This window comes from Genypterus blacodes, unplaced genomic scaffold (assembly GCF_046128005.1).
Source record: "Genypterus blacodes isolate CSIRO-AG114 ecotype Tasmania unplaced genomic scaffold, CSIRO-AGI_Gbla_v1 ptg000195l_1, whole genome shotgun sequence".
Classification (NCBI taxonomy): domain Eukaryota; kingdom Metazoa; phylum Chordata; class Actinopteri; order Ophidiiformes; family Ophidiidae; genus Genypterus; species Genypterus blacodes.
In genome coordinates, this window is record NW_027466995.1 from 1,121,753 (window position 1) to 1,146,378 (window position 24,626).

The 24,626-nt window shown below is 45.8% G+C and overlaps 1 protein-coding gene across 1 annotated transcript in view; it reads right to left on the minus strand.

Moving 5' to 3' along the window:
- Window positions 1–618: 618 nt before the first annotated feature.
- adgra1b (adhesion G protein-coupled receptor A1b) overlaps window positions 619–24,626 on the minus strand; it is a 106,932-nt gene continuing 82,924 nt past the window's right edge. Inside the window, exons 15-19 of the mRNA XM_076169228.1 lie at window positions 17,379–17,506; window positions 13,403–13,526; window positions 8,184–8,329; window positions 2,964–3,059; window positions 619–2,547 (exon numbers count right to left, since the gene is read on the minus strand). Coding sequence (XP_076025343.1) covers window positions 1,113–2,547; window positions 2,964–3,059; window positions 8,184–8,329; window positions 13,403–13,526; window positions 17,379–17,506 — 1,929 coding nt within the window. The 3' untranslated portion in view covers window positions 619–1,112. The remainder of the gene's footprint in view (window positions 2,548–2,963; window positions 3,060–8,183; window positions 8,330–13,402; window positions 13,527–17,378; window positions 17,507–24,626) is intronic.

The window sequence follows — 24,626 nt, forward strand, 5'->3', positions numbered from 1 at the left end:
ACAAATATAGTCTCTGTGTGTAAGAATGCTCAGTGACTGATCTCTAAGAGCTCATCGCCAAACTCATATGGAAAACGGTTTGGCAATAAACAACAGAGCTGCATGTGTGTGTGTGTGAGTGTGTATGGGTGTGTGTGAGTGTGTGTGTGTGTATGTGGCACACTGTTAACAAAACCCTCAAAAGGATCAAACGACTCATCCAATGTCACCACCTTTCTATTCACAACGGCCACGGCGCTTTGTCGTGTTGTTGTCCACGCCGCTATTTTACTTCTCTCCAGAAAACCCAAAAGGAACACAACAGTGACGACATCATACACACACGAGCACGATCAAACATCAACCTGGAAGAGAATAATAATCATGTCACTTCTGTTTTCTGTTGCTTTTTAATTTTTCAATGACGTACGCACTGCCATCCACACACACACAAGCCACAGGATCTTTGTTTATTATTTAGAAAATCTCTGGTATATATTCACAGTTGATAGTAAGGTTGCTTGATTGAATGTCAAAAATACCAATGGAATCTATAATTGCTGGTTTAGTCGTCTAAAACATGGATGCCAAGAGTTTTTAAAAATACTGGAGGTTTTTTTTTCGCCGTCGTTGTCGTCGTCGTCGTCGCCTATTTGATGGTTTTTCCCGATTCAAAATGTTAAAAAGAATCTTGCAGCGTGTTGCCTTGGAGCACTAACACACACACACACATGTGTATTCATACATACAACCATTCATGTTCTGCTATATATAGAGAGATTTGTAGTATTTTGATGGGAAAGGCGTAAACACCTTCACTTACATGTGACGGTGCCATGTGACACACAGTTTCACACCAATTCATCTGGATGGAAGAGTGTGTGTCCTGTGTATGGACGCCCTTCAGGGAGAATATCTAGAGATGTCAGATATCTGTACAGTAAAACAGCACACATAGAAACATGAGGACAGTCAAACCAAATCCAAAGGAAAATCCCACACTGATTGTGACGTTGAAAATGTTCATCAATTCGCTTTTTTTTTTTCTTTCTAGAAAGGGAGGCGAGGGGTTTTTCTTTTTTGGCGGAGCACGGCAGGAGCGCTGCCAGTCTTCCCAGTTTCTTCTTCCCAGACTACACAGTAGTTTCGTTCTTCCAGGGTCCGGTGCGTATATTCCCTGTGCTATCTGAGGTGTAGAGGAGTCCTTCGTGCAGGCCCCCTTTTAGAATCCCATTCTGATTGGGCGGGTTCTGGGGGTAGGATTGTCTGCGTGGAGCATGCATCTCTAGATGGTGGTGCGGCGCCATCAGTTCCTCCTCGGCCATTTTGCCGCAGCCGCACAGGATGGTGCCCGTGTCCGCGGCCTCTGCCGGGCACAGCGAAGGGAAAAAGTCTGTTTTGGCGCAGCAGATGTGCCTGTGGCAGGGATTATGGCATGCCAGGGCCTCGTGTGTGGCGGCTGCGGCGGCGTGGCATGTGTGGTGCCCGTCGTGGTGGCCCTCGTGGGCCAGGTGTGGACAGATGTGGGTGTGACGCTCGTGTGTGCTGTGTGGGCTGTCAGTGTGTGAGCTGTGCACGCTGCCTCCGTCCACGCTGGAGGGGATGTGATAGGCGTACTCCCGCTCGCTCCCCGCGCCGCCAGCGCCGGCGCCGGCCCCGGCACGCCGGCCGAAATGCCGGCTTTTAGTCCTGGTGCCGCTCTTTAGGCAGGGGTGCAGCTGGATCCCCGGCCTGTAGCCCTCTGGATCGGCGTGCAGCAGCACGTGTGCAGCGGAGGGCTCCTCTTCCATCAGCTGCTGACTATGCATGGCGGCGCAGCACGGCGCCACAGGTGCCAGGCATGTGATGTGATTCTGCGAGGATGGAAGGGCGGCGTGCTTACAGTGAGCTAAAGTGCCGTGACCACAGCCGATCAGAGCTTTACCCTGGCACGGCGAGTCGTGGTGGCAGTGGCTGTGACCGTGGCCGTGCCCGGGGGTGTCGCCGTTGACGTTGACTTTAGGTCTTGGCGGAGTCGGCCCGCGGGGTTCGGCGCAGGCGTTGGCACGGTGTCCGGGGCAACAGGAGCACCAGCAGTGCCAGACGTCATCCCGCTTGGCACAGTGATGGATGAGGATGAAGAGGCCGAGGGTGACAGAGAAGGCACCGTACAAGCAGCTGAAGATCATATCTAGGAAGTGACCCTGCGACACCGCCAGCGCCCCGAAGGTCCAAGTGGCCAGGAAGAGGAAGAGGGTGAAAGCCGCTGTGCGTAACTGAGCCTTGAAGGAGTGCTCGTTGGCCAGCAGTGCAGGATTGATGGGGATGCCCGGGCAGCCGGCGGGGCAGTGGCTCCCGCCGGGCACGGGCGCCAACGCCCCGGGCTCGGCTCCTTGGTGGCAGTGGGCGGGCACGTCGACGGCGGCCAGCCTCTGCTGCTCCTCCGTCAGCTGCTTGAGCTCGTACTTCTTCTCGGGGTGGCGACGCAGCTGGATGAAGGCGCAGAGGAAGTAGACGCACGTCACCAGCACGATGAAGGCCACGGGCCCGTAGAACGCCCCCAGACTGGGTTCCCATGCCATCCAGCAGCTGCAACACACGGGAAATCCAGCACGTGCGCAAACACACACATGTGCACACACAAACACACAGAGCAAGCATTAGCATCAGTCTAACCGCATGACATCCACGGGCTGTGCTGTTTACTCAACAGAGACAAACAAACCCAAATATGCCGACACCACAGGGCTCATCTAGAGCTAATCCACCTAAGGCAAAGATAAGCATAATGGGGCTGTGTGTGTGTGAGCGTGTGAGTGTGTTTGTGTAGACACGTGTGTGTGTTTGTGTGTGGGTGGCACTTTGAATGAGGAAAATCAAATAAAAGCTTATTTACGCAAATAATTAATAATAGATAATGAGGAAAACACACTCAGGGGGGATCTGGGATCTGTCAACAGAGATTTGAATTTAACCTTGAGAGCAGCAGCAAATGTAGGACTTACTATGGTGCTTGTTCCCCGCTGCCATAGTTGTCTATGTTGACGGCTGCTGTGACCCCGCAGATGATGAGGGGCACGCCGCCGCTGACTAGATAAAACCTGCGGGGAGGAGAGACAAACAGCAGAGTGAGAGAGATGAAGATGGCATAAAAAGGGTCGTAAACATAAAGCATAAGGCTCTTATAGACGTATGAGGTGAGAGGAGCCCCAAACAAACGACCCCTCGGCATTCTTCAGCTTGGTAAACGTCAACACGCCGACGTGCGGTGACAGATCCGCACGGCTGCTATCCTCCGCCCGTTTCTCACCTTCCTCAATTTGCGAAACGCTGCGGTCGCGTTCGGTTTGATACCTTTGTGGAGTTTGTGTGTGTGTTGGTGATGGCGCAGTATGGGTGCGATCACACCTAGAGCATGTTGTCTTTGGTTTGGACGCGAGTGCAAATTAGAGAACGACAACAAATCTGTCTGACTGTTAGTGTCAGCGGCGGCAGCCCTGCGCTCGTTGTCGTCTATGTGTCGCGTTCTGATGTTGGCGCTAAAGAAGAGAGACGGGAGGAAAGAAGGAGAGATAGGGGACGAGGCGAGAGCAAACGAGGGGGAAAGAGGGAACCAAAGAGGGAAGAAATGAGAAACTGGAGATAAAAATGTTTCTAACCCCAAAAGAATCCTTTTTGGTTTATTTATTGCAAAATACAAAACTACACACTCAACAATGTACGAGTGCCCCTCTTTGAGTATAGTGCTTTCTGCCTCAGAGCCAAGCCGAGTGAGTCTTCATCTCTGCTGCGGCTGTCCTCGTCCAACCCCCAATCCACCCCCCTGTCCCCCCACTCCCCTCCTCCCCCCTACGCGCTGTCATCCCCTTCCCTATCATACATGCTATTTCCTCTTCCTTCCTGTTCAATCTGAACCTCTGTCAGCGCTCTAACCTTTCCACCGCTCCATCTTCCTCACTTCACTCGTCCTCCCGTCCCCCCCCTCCTCTCCCTCCCTCCCTCCCCCCCTCCTCTCTCTCTCCGTCTCCCCAATCTGGCCTCCGTCACACGGCAGCCGTCCCCCCAAAAAATTCAATTACAATCAAGATGTTTGTCGGGGTGGTTGGAGGGCGAGCGAGGTGGAGAGGCGGGGGGAGAGGGGGCTGTGGGGGGGCGAGGGGCTGTGGGGGGGGGGGTGTGTGGGCGCATTACCGGCCTGTCACTGTCTCTGAGTGGAGCAGTTCCCTCAGGGGACCCTCCTCCAACAGAAAGCCATTTACACACCCATCAGCCAGATAAGCAGAAATGAGGAGAACTAGTGGACGTTAAAGCGGCCGGTGCTTTATAAGCCTTGTTCTCCTTTGCCCCCTATAGGATGTCCTGCTCGTCTTTCCTGCAGGCCGCCACACACACAAAGACACACACGTAACACACATATAGAAAACACAATACACTCAGGTAGGTAACCTTCGAACTGTCCTCGTCTGGTACCTGCACATTAACATACACACCGCTCCACGCTTCTGCCTGAATGTACCGATACACTCTTTCCCTGCTTCTTTGTTGCCATGTTCTATTAAAAAAGCCTTCAAGCTCAATCAAAATGGCAGTGTGTGTGTGTGTGTGTGTGTGTGAGCGGACTCCTGCTTTTGACTGCAGCAAGTTTAGGAGCAGCAATCATCGGATATAAATAGAAGCTGAAGTGCCTTTTAGTCAGGAGCTACACAGCGACTCCTCTGCCTGTCCTGCTTATTCTGCTCATGCGTGTCTTCTGTGTCCGTCCTTCCTCAGGACTCAGGATATACATAACATCTGGGGACAGCTGATGGCCGTGTAGCGCCGAAGCTCGTGTGCAAAGCAACAATAACGTCTGCGCTCGACCAAAACTAAGATTCCTGCACGACTGTGTGCTCTTTAAAGAACGGGAATGAGATGAGTTTATAAAAAAAACTGTAAAATCACAGACAAATTGGTCCTCTGGGGTGATTCTGATGCTCATCCGTGCGGTGGTGAGGTTCCGTTTGATGATTTGAGAGTGATATTTCACATCAGCAGAATAAACTCATCTCACTTCATGCAGAAAATGTGAGCTTTTTGAGAGCCTTGACTAAAAATAGCTCTTCTGAAGCGTCTAAAGTCAGTCATGGCTGAAGTGTTCAAATCCCTTTCAATCGAAGCAATGATGTGAAAACACTCTTTTACAGGTACACATCTAGCAAATTGAGTTAGAAGTATGACTCAATAATGGAGTGAGGAGTGTTGTATCTCAATTTTTTGATTTTTTGCAATTGAAATAATTAAACAGAATAATTAAAATACCCAGATGATGAAGATATAAATGTTTCTAAGGGAAGAATCACTCTTGATGGACTCTTTTGGATCAATCTGTGCCCATCCTCATCTTCCTCATATTATTACCTGGGTCAGAAGGCTTGCTGTCAATTAATAGTGACCATGACCAGAAGTTGCAAAGGTGTTTTGGTTCAACAGACTGCAGCAGAATTCTGCCAAAGGTCAGTGTGAAGGTCTGCCGGAGATGCATCATCAGACGCTGCCAGTGTTCGGGAGCGAAGAAGACGAAGAGGGGAAAAGAGGAGGAGTGGGGCCGGTGGGAGGCGTCTGGGAGGGGGAAATTGATTTGTCTCCTGCCGCTAAGTCTCCTTGCATGAGCCTGTCTGACTGGGAGCATTACAGTCAATCACTGTGGATCAACTCAACTGCTGCACCGCATGATCCCTGCGCCTGCCCCCAGACAAATTATCTCATTCAGCAAGCAGTGCATGATGGGAGAGCCTCTGCGACATTCTGCATTAAAACCCCCCAATCACACAGGTGTTTAAGGATTTGCTTCACAAGGGGGAGTGGCGCTCGGGGGCTGAGGGGATCTTCTCCCTGTGGGGGTCCTTATCTTCACTGACTTTCACCGACGCTGCTAGAGGATCACAAGTACCCGAAACACCCACGACAGACCACCGGAGAGAGCCTGCATGTTAGAGGACAAACCCTCAACTTACTTGTTTTCTTTAGATATTTTAATACTGGTAGTAGAAATGTCTACGATGCTTCTATGTGTCAATAGGGTCCCACTGATATATGCAGTATAGATTATTGGACACACTGTATATTGGGTGTTAGCATTTAGGTCACCAGAAATGCAAACACAAAGCTGCTTTTATTTTTTTTTGTATTTAACACTTTATTTGCTGCGTCATTTCCAGTGAACTCTACTGTTCAATTGTAAATGTTTGAGTAAATGCATTAATTACCCAACTAGGCAGAAATGTACCAAAATCTGTTGTTTATTTTGTGTATTTTATTCCATTTCTGCCTAAAAAATTCCCGTCAACATCAACAAAGTGAATTTGACGTGTCTCATCAGCGGATATGTTCCCATGTTTTTTTAAGGCAACAACTTCTTCAAACTGAATAGCAGATGAAATGACGGGCGTGCGTCTGTTTTCGCCGAGCCCTTTGTTTGCCACCGTATCTCTCCTCCCAAACACTCCTTCTTCAAACTTCTGGAATCCAGTTCTGCAGTAGAGTTGCAATGTGCAGAAGAGCTCACGCAGCATCTTCCACCACAATGGAGGAGTGCCATTTCTATCTAAAAGTTGATCCTCTTAAACATGCCAAATGTGGCGAGTAAGCGGAAAAAGGATTGAAATGGAGAAACGGGGGGGGGGGATGGAGTTCAGTTTAAAAAATAAGGATCTGATGTGCATGTTTAAGTGAGGATGAATTAAATGGGTTGAAAGGCTAAATACATTCAGATTTGTGATAAAGCTCCCGAGTCTAAAGCTCAGCAGCCTCTTGGGTGAGAGAAGTAATTAGGTATAGCATCGGGGTGATGCCATGGTAACAGGTTGTTTAAGTCAGCCTTCCCTTCACTGTCCTTGCTCCTCCTCCTCCTCCCCGTGCTGACATTCATCTGCCCTCTATTCTTACCTACCAGGGTGGGAAGAAGCCTCAAACAGGAGAGGAGACAAATCATTTATTGTACAGTCAGTGCAGACACTTTCCTCTGACGTGCACTTGCGAAAAATAGATATTTGGGCTTTTTACGGGGGCGGATTAGGAATCTGATGACTCAAAGTCGAATGAAATATACATCACTGTCAGTTCAACACATAAAAGGGCAAAGATAATGTTGATGATGATTCAAGTGATAATCAGATTAAATATATTCAGCAGCTGGGAGTAAAGTGTTCTCTTGTGTCCGCCGCCCTCCTCATTTAAATTGCTTCATTTAAATAGAGATGAGGAAGAGAAAAAACAGAGACTAGAAAGAAAGAGAGACAGAAAGAAAAAAGAAAAGCAAGTGACATAAGTTCACATTGGGTGAATTCTCATATACCCGAGACGCACTGGTTTGTTTGTATCCAACATCAGCCTCTGTCAGAGCCGTAGTTGCTAAGCAGCAATTTGCAACTTCAGTCTCCCGAGTCCAAGTTCAACAGGCTCGAGTTCAGGAGTCTGACTAATGAAAAAAGTATTCACTCTGCTGCTGGTAATCTCCAGCATTTATCAGCCTCATTTTCACACGACACGAGTTACTATTGTTCAAAAGCTAAACTTCCTCCCTGGTGGCGGACAGCGGCTTAGATTAAAAATGTAATTTCTTAATACGAACAAATGTGAGTGTAATCCACAAGGAGAGCCAAATAACATAAATAGGAAGGCCTGACAGCTGCGTCGCCACTCTGCTCCACTGAACATAGCCAGAGGCCTGAAAGAACGCAAACTGGCTGCGGATGTCTCTGCAGATAAACGGTGCGATAACTCGTCTGTGTGTAAGACGATTGTAGCGCTACGGGAAACATACGCCGGCATCAAATGTAAAAGTACACGAGATAGGAAATCAACGGAGACACAAATGTGAACGCAATCAAAGAGGAGAAGCGCAGATCGACCCAAACAAACCGCCTTAAAGCACATAATGATTCAGAGTGTGATTGTTTAAGACATCTTATATCTCACAGACTGATATCCATCTGACTGTCGGGTCATGAGCTGACAAAAACATGTAATATGAAAGCCAATAAATGTGCGCTGAACCAGTTCTTGGCTGGCCTCACACACACACACACACATACTCAGAGCAACCTGCAATGAAATGAATGAAAACTGCAGGAGAAATAAAAAAATAAAATACGGCTATCAATCGCACAGCATGTCCAAATGTTTATGCACTTTCCAGACTGGGTGTAGTTACGGTTCAGAGGGATTGTGAGGACGTTTGAGCTTACCTCAACAGGGGCTGTCGAGGGGGCGCGGGCGGGTCACCATTCTGCGTCTGCGGAGGCTTCTTGGTCACCTGCTTGTAAATGTTCCTGGCCGTCACGCCGAGCCACAGCATGGTGGACAGGGACGAGTAGTGGAGCACGATTCCGACCTGAGGTGAGATGAACAAATGGACCTCTGAGTCATATATACATACACAGCATGACTCTTAAGTGCCAGACAATGGGCTTTGTGTGACTCGATGACAGGATGGCATTTTCAGACTGACTGTTGGATCATTCTCAACAAGACATTTTCCTTCAATTCAACATCAGAGTTTTGGTTTATGGTCCCATCATTTACTAAAACACAATATATCATTGGAGAGACGAGTCCATAAAGTGCTATTGAATCATCAAGGTTGTCTGGGATAAGAGCCCTATGGTGGTGTTTATAAGTGAATCATGAACAGCCTCTTATCAGTTGAGTTAGAGGACATGAGGTGTACATCGTCAATGATAAATCTGAATATAGATTGCAGTCACGTTTGCCATCTTTGAATGTTAATTTCCCAAAAAGCACCATAAACATTTCTGGGTTCTCTCCTGGTCAGTCTGTATTTTGCAACCTGAGACACACATTACATTACATTACATTACGATCATTTGGCAGACGCTTTTATCCAAAGCGACTTACATTACAGTTACCACCCTTCGCAGAGGGGGGAGCAATTGAGGGTTCGGTGCCTTGCTCAAGGGCACCTTGGCAGGGGCTCGAACCGGCAACCCTCCGGTTCCCAAGCGGAAGCTCTACCCACTGAGCCACTGCCTCCCACATTGTCCTACACACAATCAAACAGCTTCCTTCCAAGGGACCAAAGCTTGTGTACTAGAGCCGGATGCTAATTGGAAGTGTCCTTGAGCTGGTTACATGGAGCTGAGGGCGAGTGCTAAGTCAATCACGGCTTCATAGTCCGCACACTCCTGAGCTTCATTAGTGGCAAGAACAGACAGAAAGGGAGTGGAAGCATGACCTGGAAATGAGGCGAGGGGACGGCTCCTAAATTGGGTTGGTGGATAAATGTCGAGGACTGTACAGTCTAAAGAAACACGGCACCATACAGCATATCTTAACAAATATGATGTCGAACAGGTAATATTACAGGATTGAGTATGTAATTATGCAAATACGAGCTATAATTTGTTTTGGTTGTAATTAGGACAAGCTGTTAAATAAGTCTTACATTGGAATTTTGCTGCCTACACATGCTGTGCGTTTTTACCCGATATGCCTTTAATATTTAACCGTGTGGGTAAAGAGCATCATTTTTGATCAGTGATGGATCAGTGAGTAGCTCAGTGATCAGAGGGTTCACACCTCAGGAGCTAGCCACCGCGCATCTCATCTTGAATCAATGATTTATTATTTATTATTTGTTTATTGTGGGTTTCTGTATCACATAAATCTAAATAAAAATGTTGCAAATGTCTAAAAAGATAGAGGTCAAGTTCATGTTCACACCCAGGGACTCAAATCAAATTTCTAACAAATCCAAACAGTGTTAATACATTCTTCTACAGTATAAATATGCATTGAGCAAAGACAGACTGGGATCCTACAACAGGAGCAGATGACACAACAGGTAGTCAGCCCTCATTAGCCACTGTCAGACCATTAGCTTTGTAGTGGGTTATGGTACATGCATTTTTATAGTCTGTCAAACATGGCAACACACATAAAATGCATATTAGGGGAGCTGGGGGTGTTTAATGAAACAACAAGCACAATATGTGATGGAGAATACGTGTTGGAGTTAGATTAAGGTTAAATGATTACATCAGCTTCAGTGAGAAGAGTGAGAAAAAAGGTGAATTTGAAGTCAGACTCCATGCCATTTCCTCTTTTATCTTATTGGACCATATTTCACTCAAGTTAAAAAGAAACATCCACAAAACCTCACACGTGTAGTATAGGACCCCAAATTAGGGTTTAGCCGAAGCAGCAAGGCACAAAATAAGATTAAAACTCTACTCTAACAGGGTGAGACAGCAGCAACAGAAGCAGTGTTGACACATAACAAAACCACAAAATATCAACAGGATAAAATGCAAAAACTACTGCAAACATAAAAGCATAAAAAATATGATACACTGTTTGAATAAGAATGCGGATGATGGCACGCTGGTGAGTAAATCCTCTGAATAGAATCTATAAACTGACGGTTGGATGGACGCCAGATCTATTCATATTCTCAGCCAAGTTCTTTGAGAAATCAACAAGTTACTCAAAGACGCTCACTGACGGTAAATCAGCGGAAATGTAATTCCATATATTGATAGCCTCTGCTAATGTAATGTAACTGCAGGGTTAGATATTTGCTCCTCTTTTGCAAACAGGAAAACGTAGAGCGACAGTTAAAGTGAGTAACCAGAGCTCACCAGATTAGAGTTGACTTTAACTTTAAGACTGCAAAGACAATGGAAGCTTGGTGACGGGTGGCACAGTGGGTGGGAGGACGGTTGCCGGAGAGTGGAGTCTGGCATGCAGAGAGTCGACGGGACTATAGGTAAGGGGTGGAGGGTGGAGGGCTGGGTGCTGCTGGTGGTGATGGCAGTGTGCATGGCTTCAAGTGCTATGGAAGCTGCCAAGGCGAGTTTCAGACTCTCCTTGAAGTTCCCTCTGTCAGACGGAGAGCATGCATTTATGTGTCCCGCAGGGAAGAGGGTGCATGTGTGTGTGTGTGAGGAGGGGAGGCGTGATGGCGCAGACAACTTAGCAGGCGCTGTGTGTGTACGTATGTGCCCGTGTGGGTTGTGTGATTGCACGTCTCCTCCAGCAGCCCTGTAATTATCCCAAATTGTGTCTGGTGGGGCCTGCGTCAATCCCGGTGGAATAGGAGACAATCTGGGCTCTTGCCCAAATCCGCTGAGAGTTATCCTGTTAACAGTGCTTGGGTGAAGGAGGAGCAGCAGGAGACATTCAAAGGCATCAGGGATAAAATTAGATAAATGAATGAATAAACAAGCTAAGAAGCAAGGACGGTGCAACCATGTACCATGGCTTTGTCACTAACACCTGCAGTGGTGCTGATGTTTGGAACTTGTGCTATTTAAGTAGACATAAGTCAAGATCGATCAACAGACCTTGGTGCAGAATGTTCAGCGGATGAGATGTCGTCTCCTTAATACCCTTAAGATGTCTACTGGCAGAGATTGGGGATTACATATGGTATTTACAGCATATTGATGTGATGTTGAATGGCAGGGAGCATTTGAGGTGAGAAAAGCTGCATTTTCTAACCAACACTGGCCGTTACGTGTCAGTTACAGTTTTGGAGGAAAGCTTGACGGCTGTGACACGCGTGGTGACTTCTTACAGACTGTCCTGTCACCGAGTCTCCTGCTAGGCAGCTCGGGCAAAGCAGGCTGGCATGAAATATGACGCTGTGCACTTCAGCATGTAGAGGTGGAGTCATTACACTGTGGGATAAGGGGCCACCTAAAGTGCTTGTGACAGGAGGAGAGGGAGCTGACTTCCCAAATGGCACCCAGAGCACAATAAAGGGAATGAGGCTCATTGATAAAAAAAAAAAAATGGAGTCCGTAAAAGCATTTGAAACTGTGAGCAAAGAATGGAGTCGTTCATCAATCTACTTCCACCCGCATATAAATAAATACCTCCTGCTGGGCTGAGCAAACATTGGAGGGCTCTCAGCTCTCACAGCTACTGCATATAGCTCCAATCATGTGGATAAGTTAGATTCATATAACTTTACATATAACTTTCTTACTCTTACTTTCTCTTTTTGGCACCGGCTGCTATCTGGACACAGACGTCAGCTATCTCACTGTACACGTCGTCCCTTAACGTTCCTTTCACCGGGGTTTAGCTGTGTCCATCAACGATACGGCTGAATTAACAGCCGACGTAGCCCGGCGTCTTTACTTGTCCAAACTAGTGACACTTCCATTACTGCCATGCCACAGTTGGACTGAGAAGAGTTTCACAAAGAAAAGGAAAGTATGGACGGTCGGATTGATGGCGCTCAGCGACTGCACTCTGAAGGAGAAGATTGGCTGTGAGAAAGAACGTTACTGCCTGAAGACAAATAGATTATAATTGGGTCATGGAATCAGCAAAATAACGTTAATATGATCATTTATGTGCTGTTTTGTCCCTTATCCCTACCCGGCAATTGAATAAACTCCCTGACACACTGTCAGGAAATGATAATAAAAGTTGAAAAGTGTGTTTAATCTGATCTGACATCATACACAAAGAGCTCCTTCCTAGTATAGAAATCCTTACTTCCATTCTTGACGTGTTAAAATTTAGAACAAAAATCAGGTGCCAGCAGGCGAGAAATCATTTCTCCAACCTGTTTTCCAAATCTATCCTGACATCTCAAATCTCCATGCCCCTACATGAGTACAAGCTGTGCTCGCTCACTCGCTCACACACACACGCTGTGGGCAAGAAAATATAAGAACATCACCGGCAGCCTCACTGCCCTGACAGACGAATGGAACAATAGGCTAATTATGGCCACACACTGACTGTGTGAAGTCCTGCTGAAGGGAAACTGAAGATGAGGCTGGTTTCCTTTTATTTATCACCCAAGGGAATGGTGCATGGTTCATTAATAAACATGATATATCTGCGCAAATATATGCTAAGGTTCAGATTTTCACATACAACTGCCGTCTGCAATAATGCTGCAAACATCACAAGGATTGGATGATACGGAGAGATGGATGGACCACTTACAAGGAAAGCATGTGCATGAATGGATATTGATTTTCAAGTCTTTTTCTGGGGTTTGATCCTAGCATCTACAAATAAATACTTACATTTAATAAACAAAGTGTTGGAGCCATTGAAATGTTGAAATCAGTTCGCAGGACCAAAATGTCAAAATGAAAATTCAGCCCATATCAGCCTTCCCTAACCCCAGGCAATGATAGAGTACAAACAACAAGCAGTATAGAGAGGGAGAGAGGGAGCGAGCACATTTACATCAGGAGAGCTCGGCTCCTCAGGGCTCACTGTACCGACACTTTAAAAGGGAGACCAGGCTATACATGCAGTCGATGCGTGAAAGACCTACAAAGCGAGTGGCGGTCTGGCTCACTTTGGTCCACATTCTGCACTCAGCGCCCCGGTTTGCTGACACCCAAGCAGACATTCATATTCAATTTCCTGAAAAGCTTTAAGAGTTGGACAAATGAAAAGGGAATGCACTTACCGCCTGACAGATGATGGGGTATTTGATTCGATTGATGCCGCCGGCAAACACAGCGAAGGTCAGAGCCGTGTGGAAGCAGAAGTTGAGAAGCATATGCCATCCCTTCCGACTGATCCGGATTGCGCTGGCAAGAAAGAAACATTTCTGGTTAAATCCTGCCCACCGGTGTGTATTGTGTTTTAAAACTAAAGTCCAATCTCATTGTGTTTCAGCGTCACTCACGACAACAACGGCTCCAGCTCGTTTTTTTTTTACCAGGTGCTTTTCTTTTACCTTTGCTGCTGCATTATAATGTAGCGCAACATCCTTGGGAAATTCTAGGCATGCTTCTCATTGAATCTGAATACACTGATGATTACATACTCCACTGCCAAGAGCTGGGGCGAGTAAAGGAATGCTTAAAAAACATTCCATCAGATGAGTGAACGGAGGAAGCCAAAATGCACACTTTGGCGAGATTGGACGGATTTCATCGTCGTTTATCATTCGGCTGTTTGTAATAACTGCATCAAACAAATGCTGTTGTTAGTCTTCACTGCATGTGTACACAGGGCTGCTCTCTGTTTCTTCAATCTCTTTATGAAGAATGCACAACATTGGAAAAAGACAGAGACACATTATACTATTCTCAAATCTAGAAAAATGTGAAAAATCCTTCAGAAATTATTACAAAAAACAAAACAATGCAAATACTGAATTGACTAAATTGCAACACTTCTACATGCTGTATTATGTCTGCGATCAACCTCAGGCGAAGGCGTTATTCACTCCAATTTAGAAATAGTACAGTGTTCCTACACAGCTGGTTTATATAATTTCAATATACATTACAAATAGGAATCACTCTGGCCGTTTGATGATGAAATACAGTCACACTGGGTCCACTGGCCCGGGTCAATTGCGGCTTTCACAATATAAATCTATGCACTTCCATCCACTCTGTAAAATATGGCATCGGCCAGAGGATTACGCAGCCTTGGGCATGGCACTTAACCCACATTGCCACTTTCAATCCAGCTGGTAAAAAATGGGCTAAATGGGTCAGACAATATCAACATATTTGTCATACTGCATGAATTAATACACCATCCATTCTCTAATTACTTCCCGGTGTCAGCTTGCCCTTTTTATCCTTATATTCACTGTCGCTGTTTGAAATTATATAACCCCTGCGCTGGAAATCTGCACTCCCCAAAATGGAGGAGCGGAGCCCCAGTTGCACGTGAGCCAACTGTAGATGAAGCTGAGGCTCGGCAGTGAGCTATGAGGCGTGTCTGGGGCCGGGCTCCAGCGCTCTGCATAAAAGGAGGGAGAGTTAGAGCTGCTGTTGTTGATGCCTCTGCTGTGGTCCAGGTACTGAACTCCATCCAGCAAAAAGGCTGTAAATCAAGCCGGCTTCCTGGCCCTCGCTGGAGAGGGGTTTTCATAGGCTCTGCTCTGGGCTTTCATTGGGTCAAGTACATTAACCTAGCCACCGTCCACATCACCATCTCCCAGAGGATGCAGGGCATAAAACTGTCCTCTCTCTCTGCATCTGCTCTCTTGCCCTGCACCCCTCTGCTGAGCCAACTGTAAGAGACAATAAAGCTATGGACAGTATAATATGACATGTAATACAATGGGTAGTTCCAGCAAGCAATTTCATCAGTTAAAGACATGTTCCAACCATGCTGATAACGCCAATGAAACACGGTTTGGCAGTGTGGTTATCAGAAATTGACTGTTACCGCTACTTGGCATTTTTCCTGATCTTATCAGTCCCAGTGAGGCTTTGTTTTCATCCTATCTGTCTGTTTGTTTCTTAACAGGATTAGTCAAGAAGTTGTTAATTATTTTTTTGATAGAACATGATGCACGGGGTCGGGAGTGAGAAATGGAAGAACCCATTCAGTCTCGGTGCCAATCTGGTTTTAAGGCGGATTTGTTTTAGTGTTTTGTCATTTTCTCCGTAATGCAACAATCTCTATGAAAAGAGAGTGAAATCCCATAATAATAACAATAATCTACATGAATAGCAGCTATAGGATTACAGTTAACAACCATAGATCACGCTGCCCATTCAAACCCTTAAGAACTGAATACTTCTTGTTCTGTAAGTTAGCTGCTTTTCCCTCAGAGTAAATAAAATTCAAGATGTCCCTTGTGGCTCCGGGAACTAATCAGCATTCGTCATATTTGTTAAAGCATTACTTGGTGAACTTCACGGGCGAAACACGCACGGGTCACCAGACATTATTTGGCTATTCGTCCTACTTACGCCATCACTATTATGAGGCAAAGGGAGAGAGAGAGAGAGAAAGAGAGAGAGGGGCCATAAAGCAAACAGCACATGTACTGCATATATGTGTGTGTGTGTGTGTGTTAGATGTTTCGATGTCGTTCGATGTGAGGGAAATAGTGCACATTTAACACACAGTCCCAGCGCTTTACAACTCCAAGTGTCAGTCAGCTGGAGTGATACTACACAACTAAAGTGTTACTAAACGGAGATGTGTTTTATTGCAGGGAAGTGCCCAGAGGGATGTGTGGAGGAGGACGTGTTGGAGTTTGTTAGTGTGAAAGCAAACTGTAACCCACCCTTTGTGTGTGTGTGTGTACGTGTGTGTACGTGTGTGTGTGTGTGTGACAGACGACCTTGTTTGCTACACAAGAACTCATATTTTAAATGAAAAGCTATTTTGCTCTGGTTGTGTATCCATTCTTCATATGTCTTTGCTCTAAACACTGCTTGGCCATGAATAAACCTCTTTTATGAATCCCGTCACTAAGTTTGACCTATTTACAGAAAGACCACCACATCCAAGGATTTCTTTAAAATCCCAAAGTAATTTTAAGCAGAATATCATATCATTCCACAGCTATGTTGCAAAATAATTGTAAGAACCGCTGCATTTCATTACTCTACACTCTGTTTCTGTTACTTAGCAACAGGATCATGATCTTTAATATTTGCCTGAAAATTCAAAAATCAAATCATTCAAAATCTCCGATGAGGGATTTTAGCGTTTTGCTTCAGACTTTTGCCTATTAGCACCTTATGAAGCACAACTGTTAATGGCCTCAATCTAACGTGTTTCAATAATAACACAAAATCTGACTTTCACTCCATTTCTTCTCTGTGGATCCTGCTTGCACATCAGCAAACAGAAGGCAGCGTGTGGGTGTTATTCCCAACACATTTCTGCTTAAGGAAATCGGAATGTGGTTTGGAAAGCGCTGTCCACTATAAAGCAGTTTAGCCTTTGCCATGTTAAAAATAAAACCAACCCATGGAGATGTTGGCCGGCTGTTGGCCTCCTTCAACCCAAATCCTGTTTCCTTCTATGACAAAATGTGCAAATCTACATTTAGTCATTGAAATATATTTGTTACTATAACATTTGTAATTATTTATTCAGAAATTAAAGTCAAGATTATGAAAAATATTAAATGTGTCATTCAGTACACAACGCAATTTCTTGTAACTTGATTATTTTACTCAACAAAACAAAAAAGAATGAATATTAAACACATTTATTCTGGTGGCAAACAAACACCACAGATTCGTTAGCCACAAAAATGAGAAAACCATTTGTATATCGTACAGATGATGAAGTGATGTATTGCCAGTCAGGCCTCGCTGTGATAACAGCAGCAGCAACAGACGACCCCTACACCAAACAGATGCCAAAGTACAAAAGCCAGAGTGTACAATGACAGCCATGATGTATATTCTCATTAGCTATACTTATATGGAATAAACCCACTGTTACTGTCTGAAACACATACCCTCTCCCCCTCTCTCCCACACACAAACACACTAATCTGTGCATTTAATTTAGATCCTCTTAAGTCAGACTGGCTACAGAGCTTTAGACAGGCCTAAAGCATCCCACACACACATACTGTATACACACACACACACACACACACACAGGATCTGCGACAAAGCAGTGGAAAACAAACCAAAACTTCTGACGGAGAGGGCTCTTCTTACCTGTGGTGCACGATGTATGTGATGATGGAGGCGAAGAGGCAGAGCAACATGACCGCCGTGCAGGCATACACGACCGGGTGCAAGAACTCCCCAGGGTACGGGGGGAAAGACAGCACCTTCTTCAGATCCTGGGACAGAATAAAAGAAGAGAGGAAATGAGATTGGACAGAAGTCGTCATGAATACAGTGTCACAAAGGTAATCAGTAAGCAGCGAGGAGAAGGGAGCCTCCAGAAAGCCCCAGCCCAAGATGATGAGCCCTCCATATGCATGTGTGCAGGGAAAGATACGCATGCAAAATACAAATGAATGTCAAGGAAATGTCTCTGTGTTTGAATGCTTTCCAAATCCGCATAGTAACCCTGTCGAGTGAATATTCCTGCTGTGCAATTACATTTTGCATTTCAGGCATTTATAGCTGACACCCTTCACCAGAGCCACAGAAGGCAACAATAGCATAAGCCTCCTAGCCTGCCAACATAAAGAGCACACAAAATGGATAGGAGCCAGGCATAGAATGAAGTCAAATCCCTTTTTGTGCCTCCAACTATCTCACTCACATTTTCTAAAGAAGTTACTCAACATGTGAAATCTATCAGTTAATAATTGCACATCAGCACACACATACATGTACAAACAACTACAATGAGTGAGACTTTGATTACATATACTATTGCACATTGGGCCAAATTTGGAGAAAAAGATTTAAGTTGGGCGTTTAAGTCAAAAGATCTGCTGGGAAACTAACTCATATGGGCGCTGAACTCCATTAATGGGACTTAATACCAAAACCAGGCTGCGTAAGAATTAGGAACACATTTAAAAATAAGGATTGGCAGGTAATGCTGTTTTAAAAACCAACCTTTTTGGAACCTTTAAAGGTTTGGGGACAATGGGATGCGATGTAGGAGTTGATAATAGAGACAAAGCCGCTCAATCAAACCCTTATCAGTGAGTATAATGAAGTCTTTCTTTTGTGTTACCGGGGGAAAAGCAGAAATAGAAACCGGCCATTTGACTTCTATCCAAACAAACAAGGACAGAAGAAATCACAGTTTTCACTAGAAAAGCGGTAATCGTCCATATTATTACTCGTGTGAATTTCAAAGAGACGAGCTAAGCGTTGCACAGAGTGACCAGCATTGTATTTACTTGATAAAGTTTTCATTGATGGTTTTCTTTTCTTCAGTTTTACCTTCAAACAGCCCGATTGTATTCATTCTACACCGGCAAACAGAAGTGAGCTGCCTGACTGATTGCTAATGCAAAACCTTCAATGGACTGACAGATCAATTCTGTGTTATCTATGAAGTAGTTTAAAGTTTGATCAACAAACTGAACCCCTAAGTCGACATTTCTGGGGCTGCGTTGCTCCTCATTTTTCCTCTTTTCTGTCTCGGAGGGCGAATATGTACAGCAAGATTGCGGCTCTGTCATGAGACCGTCTCCAGGGATCTGTTTTGGGCCCTATTTTATTTTCATGATATATTCTCGAGCAGGGTCGGATGATAAGTAGGTTCAAACATATCTCTTATCGTTTCTATCCAGCTATATTTTTCCTTTAAAACCTCACACAGTTGATAAGTTATCTATCATTTAAGACTGTTGAAATTCGGAGGTGGTTGGATTACAATTATGTTCTGTTAAATGCGGCATAAGAGGTTTAGATTCGTTGCCCGTGAGAACATTAGCTCAGAGATCAGACGGACTATTTAAGCCTTATCCTCCTCCTCTGGATCCAGCCTCCATAATCTTGGCGTTATTTTTGATCACCTGGCACTCACTTTCAAAGGCGCTGCATGGTTTCATCGCCGACCTTCTGCGCCCTTACGCTACGAGTCAGGCTCCTCAGTCCGCTTATCGGGGTTTTCCTAATTGTCTCGTGATGATCGTTCTTTTCAGGCGGTTGAGTCTAAAACAGTGGAACGCCCTCCCGTTAGCTCTGCGTGCAAGCCATTCTGTGGAATCTTTAAAGAGCAGCTTAAAGCCCATCTGTTCAACCAGGCATTTGGTTGGGATGTTGCACGTTTTTTATGTATGTTTTATGTGTTTCTCTGTGCTCTTTTTGTTTTTATCTACTCCTGTTTTTATTCTCCTTGCTGTTATTTATTTGATGGTGAAGCACTTTGTGACCTTTGTCGGTGAAAGGTGCTATATAAATAAAGTTTACTTATGCACTTACTTATCACTGGAGAGCGTGTTCTCCAGCCTAAAGAGTTCCAAACAAGCGTGATCACAGATCTTTAGAGATACAGCCATTTATGACACGACAGCTTGGCCAGAAAAGCCAGAAATGACACAGGGAGGTATAAAAGGCTTGGAGATGGGACCGCAATTACACCCGAGCAACAGAATGTACTAGCGTTTAGAGGTACAGACAGATAGAAAGGAGAACGAGAGAAGCGCAGAAAAAGAACCAAAATTAAAGCAGTAAATATGTTTTTTCCCCTGAAACAGATGCCAAAGATGGAACCGGATGGTATAAAAGCTCGTGGTTAAGAGATTTTCAGCGAGTTACAGCGTTTGTTTTTGTCCTCTGACACATGTCATTGAAGCATAGTGCAAAACTTGTTAATTACAGAGCAATACATCGATGCTGCTGAGGAGAAAATCCCAGCGTGGCCTCGGGCATCGGGAAGGAATCTTGCTGAAAAATACGTCTTTCAAGCTCAGTAAGCTGATTTATGTAGCACAAACCGCATTTAATAGGAGTTTAGACAAAGAGACATAATCACACACACACACACAGACACACACACGCACACATTGACGTCACTAAAGGTCAAACGGAAAAGCTTGGGCAAAATAAGTCATATTCATCCATATTATGGCGGTTAAATGTGAAGCTAAGTATCACAGAGTAGATCACAACAACCATATGAAAGAGGCTGCTGGTGTGACAGTGGCTGCTCCCAAGCAAAGAGTGTCAATATGTTAATTCCGCGGCAATTCTATGCGGGGTGAACTGAACTCGACCTCGGCATGAGTGATGTGTGCGTCCACATCGATGCTTGGAATTGCTTCATACCGCCGCCGCTGGACTGCAAAGATCTTGAGTTCTGTCTGTGATGCTGCAATAGTAACTAAAGAGTTACGGCCGTCTATTTCACACATAGGTACCAGTTTTCGAATACATATTTATCATTTCAAGGCTTTACATCGACGGCGGCAACAGTCTATCCTAAGCCTGCGGTGCCGAGCTTTGAATGGCGGGGAGATAGAAATAAAAATGTGTTAAAGTTGCCTCACAGTGTCGACCTGAGGATGATATATAAAGCGAGGTTTAGATGAAGATTTGTGGCCTTTCTCTCTCTGGGCTGGTGCTGATGAAGATCCTCACTTTGGAACCATTGTCCATGTGTGTGGAAACACTTAGGGAGATACAGTAGTTTCCCGTAGCTTCTTTGAGAGTAGCTGGTAGTAGTCTCAATAAATCTCTCAGCACTTCCAGCTGGAGCTCCATTCTCTGGAAGTGCGTGGAAAGGTGAAGGTATTCTACATTCTCTGTTTGTTCCTTGTTGCCTGCCTTCATAATAACCCGCTCTGATGGCTGCTATTTTCAGGCCGACACGTTCAAGTCCTCCTGCTACCTTTACTCCTGTTTTTCAAAGCACCGCTCTCACCTAAACAGGCTGCGCTCCTTCAACTGAGCCAAAGCGTTTTGAACCGCTGGCCCTTTCCTGAACCTTGCGCTCTTCCTACAGGACCTGAAAGTCTGCTGCAGGAGTTGAGAAAGCACATTGACATACTGGGCCGTTAACAGAAAACGCAATGAGAGACGTAATGAGCTCATTATATCACCTTTGCATTGTTTACTGTTAAGGATTGTGCTACCTGGAATCACTGGGAAGAGCATTCAGAGGACATTTATAATATTTTGGTAATTGTTGAGGCTATTATACAAGAGGGCATTGTACTGAACAGTGTTTCAGACATTCTACCCTCCTCATGTATGTGATTCAGCTGGACAAAATATAAGAAACATCTTCCTGCAGTTGGAGCCAAAGAAGAGCACCCTCAAAGAAGGCAACGCGTCCTTCTTCTTCCTTCCCTTCGTCAACAACAACTATTGTGCTGCCCTTGTGCTTAATAGCTGCATGGTGGCCCAACACGCCAACATTTAATCATTGAGCTTCACCACATATGGCTGTATATGAAGAAGGGCACGGCTGAAATAGCGTGTGCGTGCGTGCTCAGCAAAACCCTCGGCTGGACAAATAAAGGTTAAAAACAGACAGTACAGCCGGCTGAGCGGAGGGAGATAATAGAAGGCAAAAGGAGGAAGAAGGATGGAGAGGCACTGTCCCTTTCAGCAGATGGATAGGCCTGGAGAAAAATGGCGAGGCACACTACAGGGTGCACTGAACAAATTGTTCATATGGCTCCTCCAAGCAGTGTTTATGCTCCCGGGGTGATGTGGGGGCAAACTGCTGCAGCTCATACAGAAGAGCTAATCAAGTAGAAGGCTACGGTGTGATGAATGCACAGGACAGTACATTAGCTCAAGCGCTAATGCTTTTCATCAGCGTTTGTTTGTATCCTTTTCCATAATATGCAAATCTGCCACACTGCGACTGCAACTCCGGAGTTTTGCATCGACTTTAATAAACTGGTATGGATCCGACTCAACTGTGCTGTGCGGCAAAATACGGGCCGTAAAATTCCAATTCCCTTGTTGACCCGGCTGTCACGATGACTGATAGGCCGGTGGCGTCGCTCGCAGTGTGCGCCGAAACAACTCTTCCCCCGCTCGGCTCCCCTGTTCTTCGCAGAGGAACGGCGGAATGTCAATGTCAGGGAGGGGACGGCAGCGGCGGCCAGATTTAAATGTGAGTCCTCCATTCCAGTTATTATCATTATTGCTATTGTGTAACATCACCAGTAGCGGGGGCAGTATATTACAGCGTCTGTGCGGCAGGACACTGTGACTGCGCAGTTTATTACAGCCGGAGCACAATATTACCATACAAGGCAGCTTAGTGGACTGTAGATTAACACTGGCATGTTACATCTAAACATGCATCCATTGTCCTCTAGCCTCTGCAGCTAAACGGGGCTCCCGATCGGCTGTTTGTGTCGCAGTTACAACTTTAATCCACATTTCTCCCCTCCCCGTACCAAAATCAGATTACAGGAGTCAATTAAACTCGGTGTGATCCATAATCTCACCGCGCCGAACAAGGTTATCACCACCGCAATACCAAACGGGACACAAACACATTGTTTATATCGGAAAAGGCGCTTAGATGCAGATCGTCGCGTTTGAGCCCTGTGATTGGATATCGGAGTGAAATTTAATGCATTTTGTGTTTAATTGATCGCTGCTGAAAACTACAACGATCTGTAAACCGGTCGGTGACATGTGTCCCCGCAAATGTGCTCCTTTCCCTATTGTAATCACACTGGTGCATGCAAGAATGCACAAACACTGTGGGAGAGAGGGAAGAGAGAGAGAGAAGAGAAAGACGGAGAGATGGAGAGAGAAAAACAAAATTAAAATCCTCTGGTGAACAGCCTGCGGGCTCCCGGCTCCCACCTCCCATCCGGCGCTGTATTCTATCATCCTTGAGTGGCTGCGTGAACACTGGAACAGAACTGGAGCGAGTGTGCAAATCAAACCCACTCTGGACTCTCTCCACACACACACCGGGCTGGATAACGCCCCCAGACAAAGGACGGCGACAGGCGACCCGATGACCTCCCGACCCCGCCGGCATTCAGGGAAACCCGCCGCGCGCCATTAACGCGGGTCATCATTGTTTTAGCGCTACCTTCTGGCTGTCAGCGCGCTCGTAGATTTGAGCTACGGCGGCGGCCCCGTGTCTCATAATCAGCGCCCTCGCCCATGCGATGTTCAACAGCTCGGGCGAACGAGAAACCACCGTGAAATGAAGGAATCGAATCAGGCGCAATCACGAACACGTCAATCAAATCAACGAGCGCTAGGAGCTGATGAGAAATCTTGTTTGGCGTAGGAGAGGAAAACCTCTCAAACCAACATCACCACCACGAGCACGCTACATCAGCCGAGCACGTTTTTATCTCCTCAAACATCAAGGGGGCATTGTTTCATTAGCATTAATTTCTCCAGAGTCTCCGATTAGAAGTGTTGTGTTTAGCTCCGGGGTGATTCAACGTTTCTATACAGGAGTTGTACTGTAATCGCTGGTGCGCTGGAGATGTTTAAAGTGTGACTATCAAATAAATGAGGCCCGTGTGCGCGGCTCAACCTTGCGAACGGAGTACAAAGCTCATAATTCACCTTAGGCAACCCCGCCCCGCACACCCATCACCCCCTCCCTCCCCCCCTACCTCGTCTCTCTACAACTGCACACAATGAGAGTGGGGAATACTCACGCCTGCTACGCACAAAACGAATCAATACAAACAAATGTGAAAGCCGGGAGAAGACTTTTTAGCTTTTATGGCAGGGCAAAGACAAGACGGCGGGAGTGAGAGAGTCTTCGTGCCTTTTAGATATCTGGAGACACGCCTAATTTGAGCACCAGGTTTGCACCGTTTTCGTCAGAACAACGAGGGATTTTTTTGGGGTGCTTTTCCCTCAGAGGCAGCCTGACATCGGTAAATCTTTCACCGCTCCTGTCAAGATTTCTACCCTGTCTGATCGCTGGATTCCAGCTCCAAAATCCGCCTGGTCGCTCCTCTCCTCTTCCATTCCCCTGCGGCTTGAGCGAAGGAAACAATACATATAAATGTGAAAGAACAGAGGAGGAAGAGTAGATCTCTTTCTGAAAGCAGCACAAAGAGGCGGGAATATGACTAATCCTGTTTTTTCAGGCAAATGTACGAGCAAGCCATCAACTCTGCTCACCGACATCACAGAACAGCTGATGACAGTCCATTCAACAGCCTCAGAACTTCAATTGCGAGAGTGTATAGGTACATTCACACTGGGGATGTGTTAGGGGTGTGTGTGTGTGTGTTTGTGTATGAGGGAGAGAGGCTGGTAGGGGTGACTCATCTCGAATCACTACACACGAAAGAATGCTCAATGGATTTGTACTTCAGCACAGGCTACGCACTCATTTCACATCCCTCACACACACACACACACACACACACACACACACACACACACACACACACACACACACACCTAAGCAAAAAGAAGCCCACACAAGGGCACCACCTTACACACACACACACGGCTCTCTCAGTTCCCAGAGAGGGCACGCTGTTCAGCAGGCAGAATGGGACTCTACATTACACCTCTGCACACCTCCTTCCC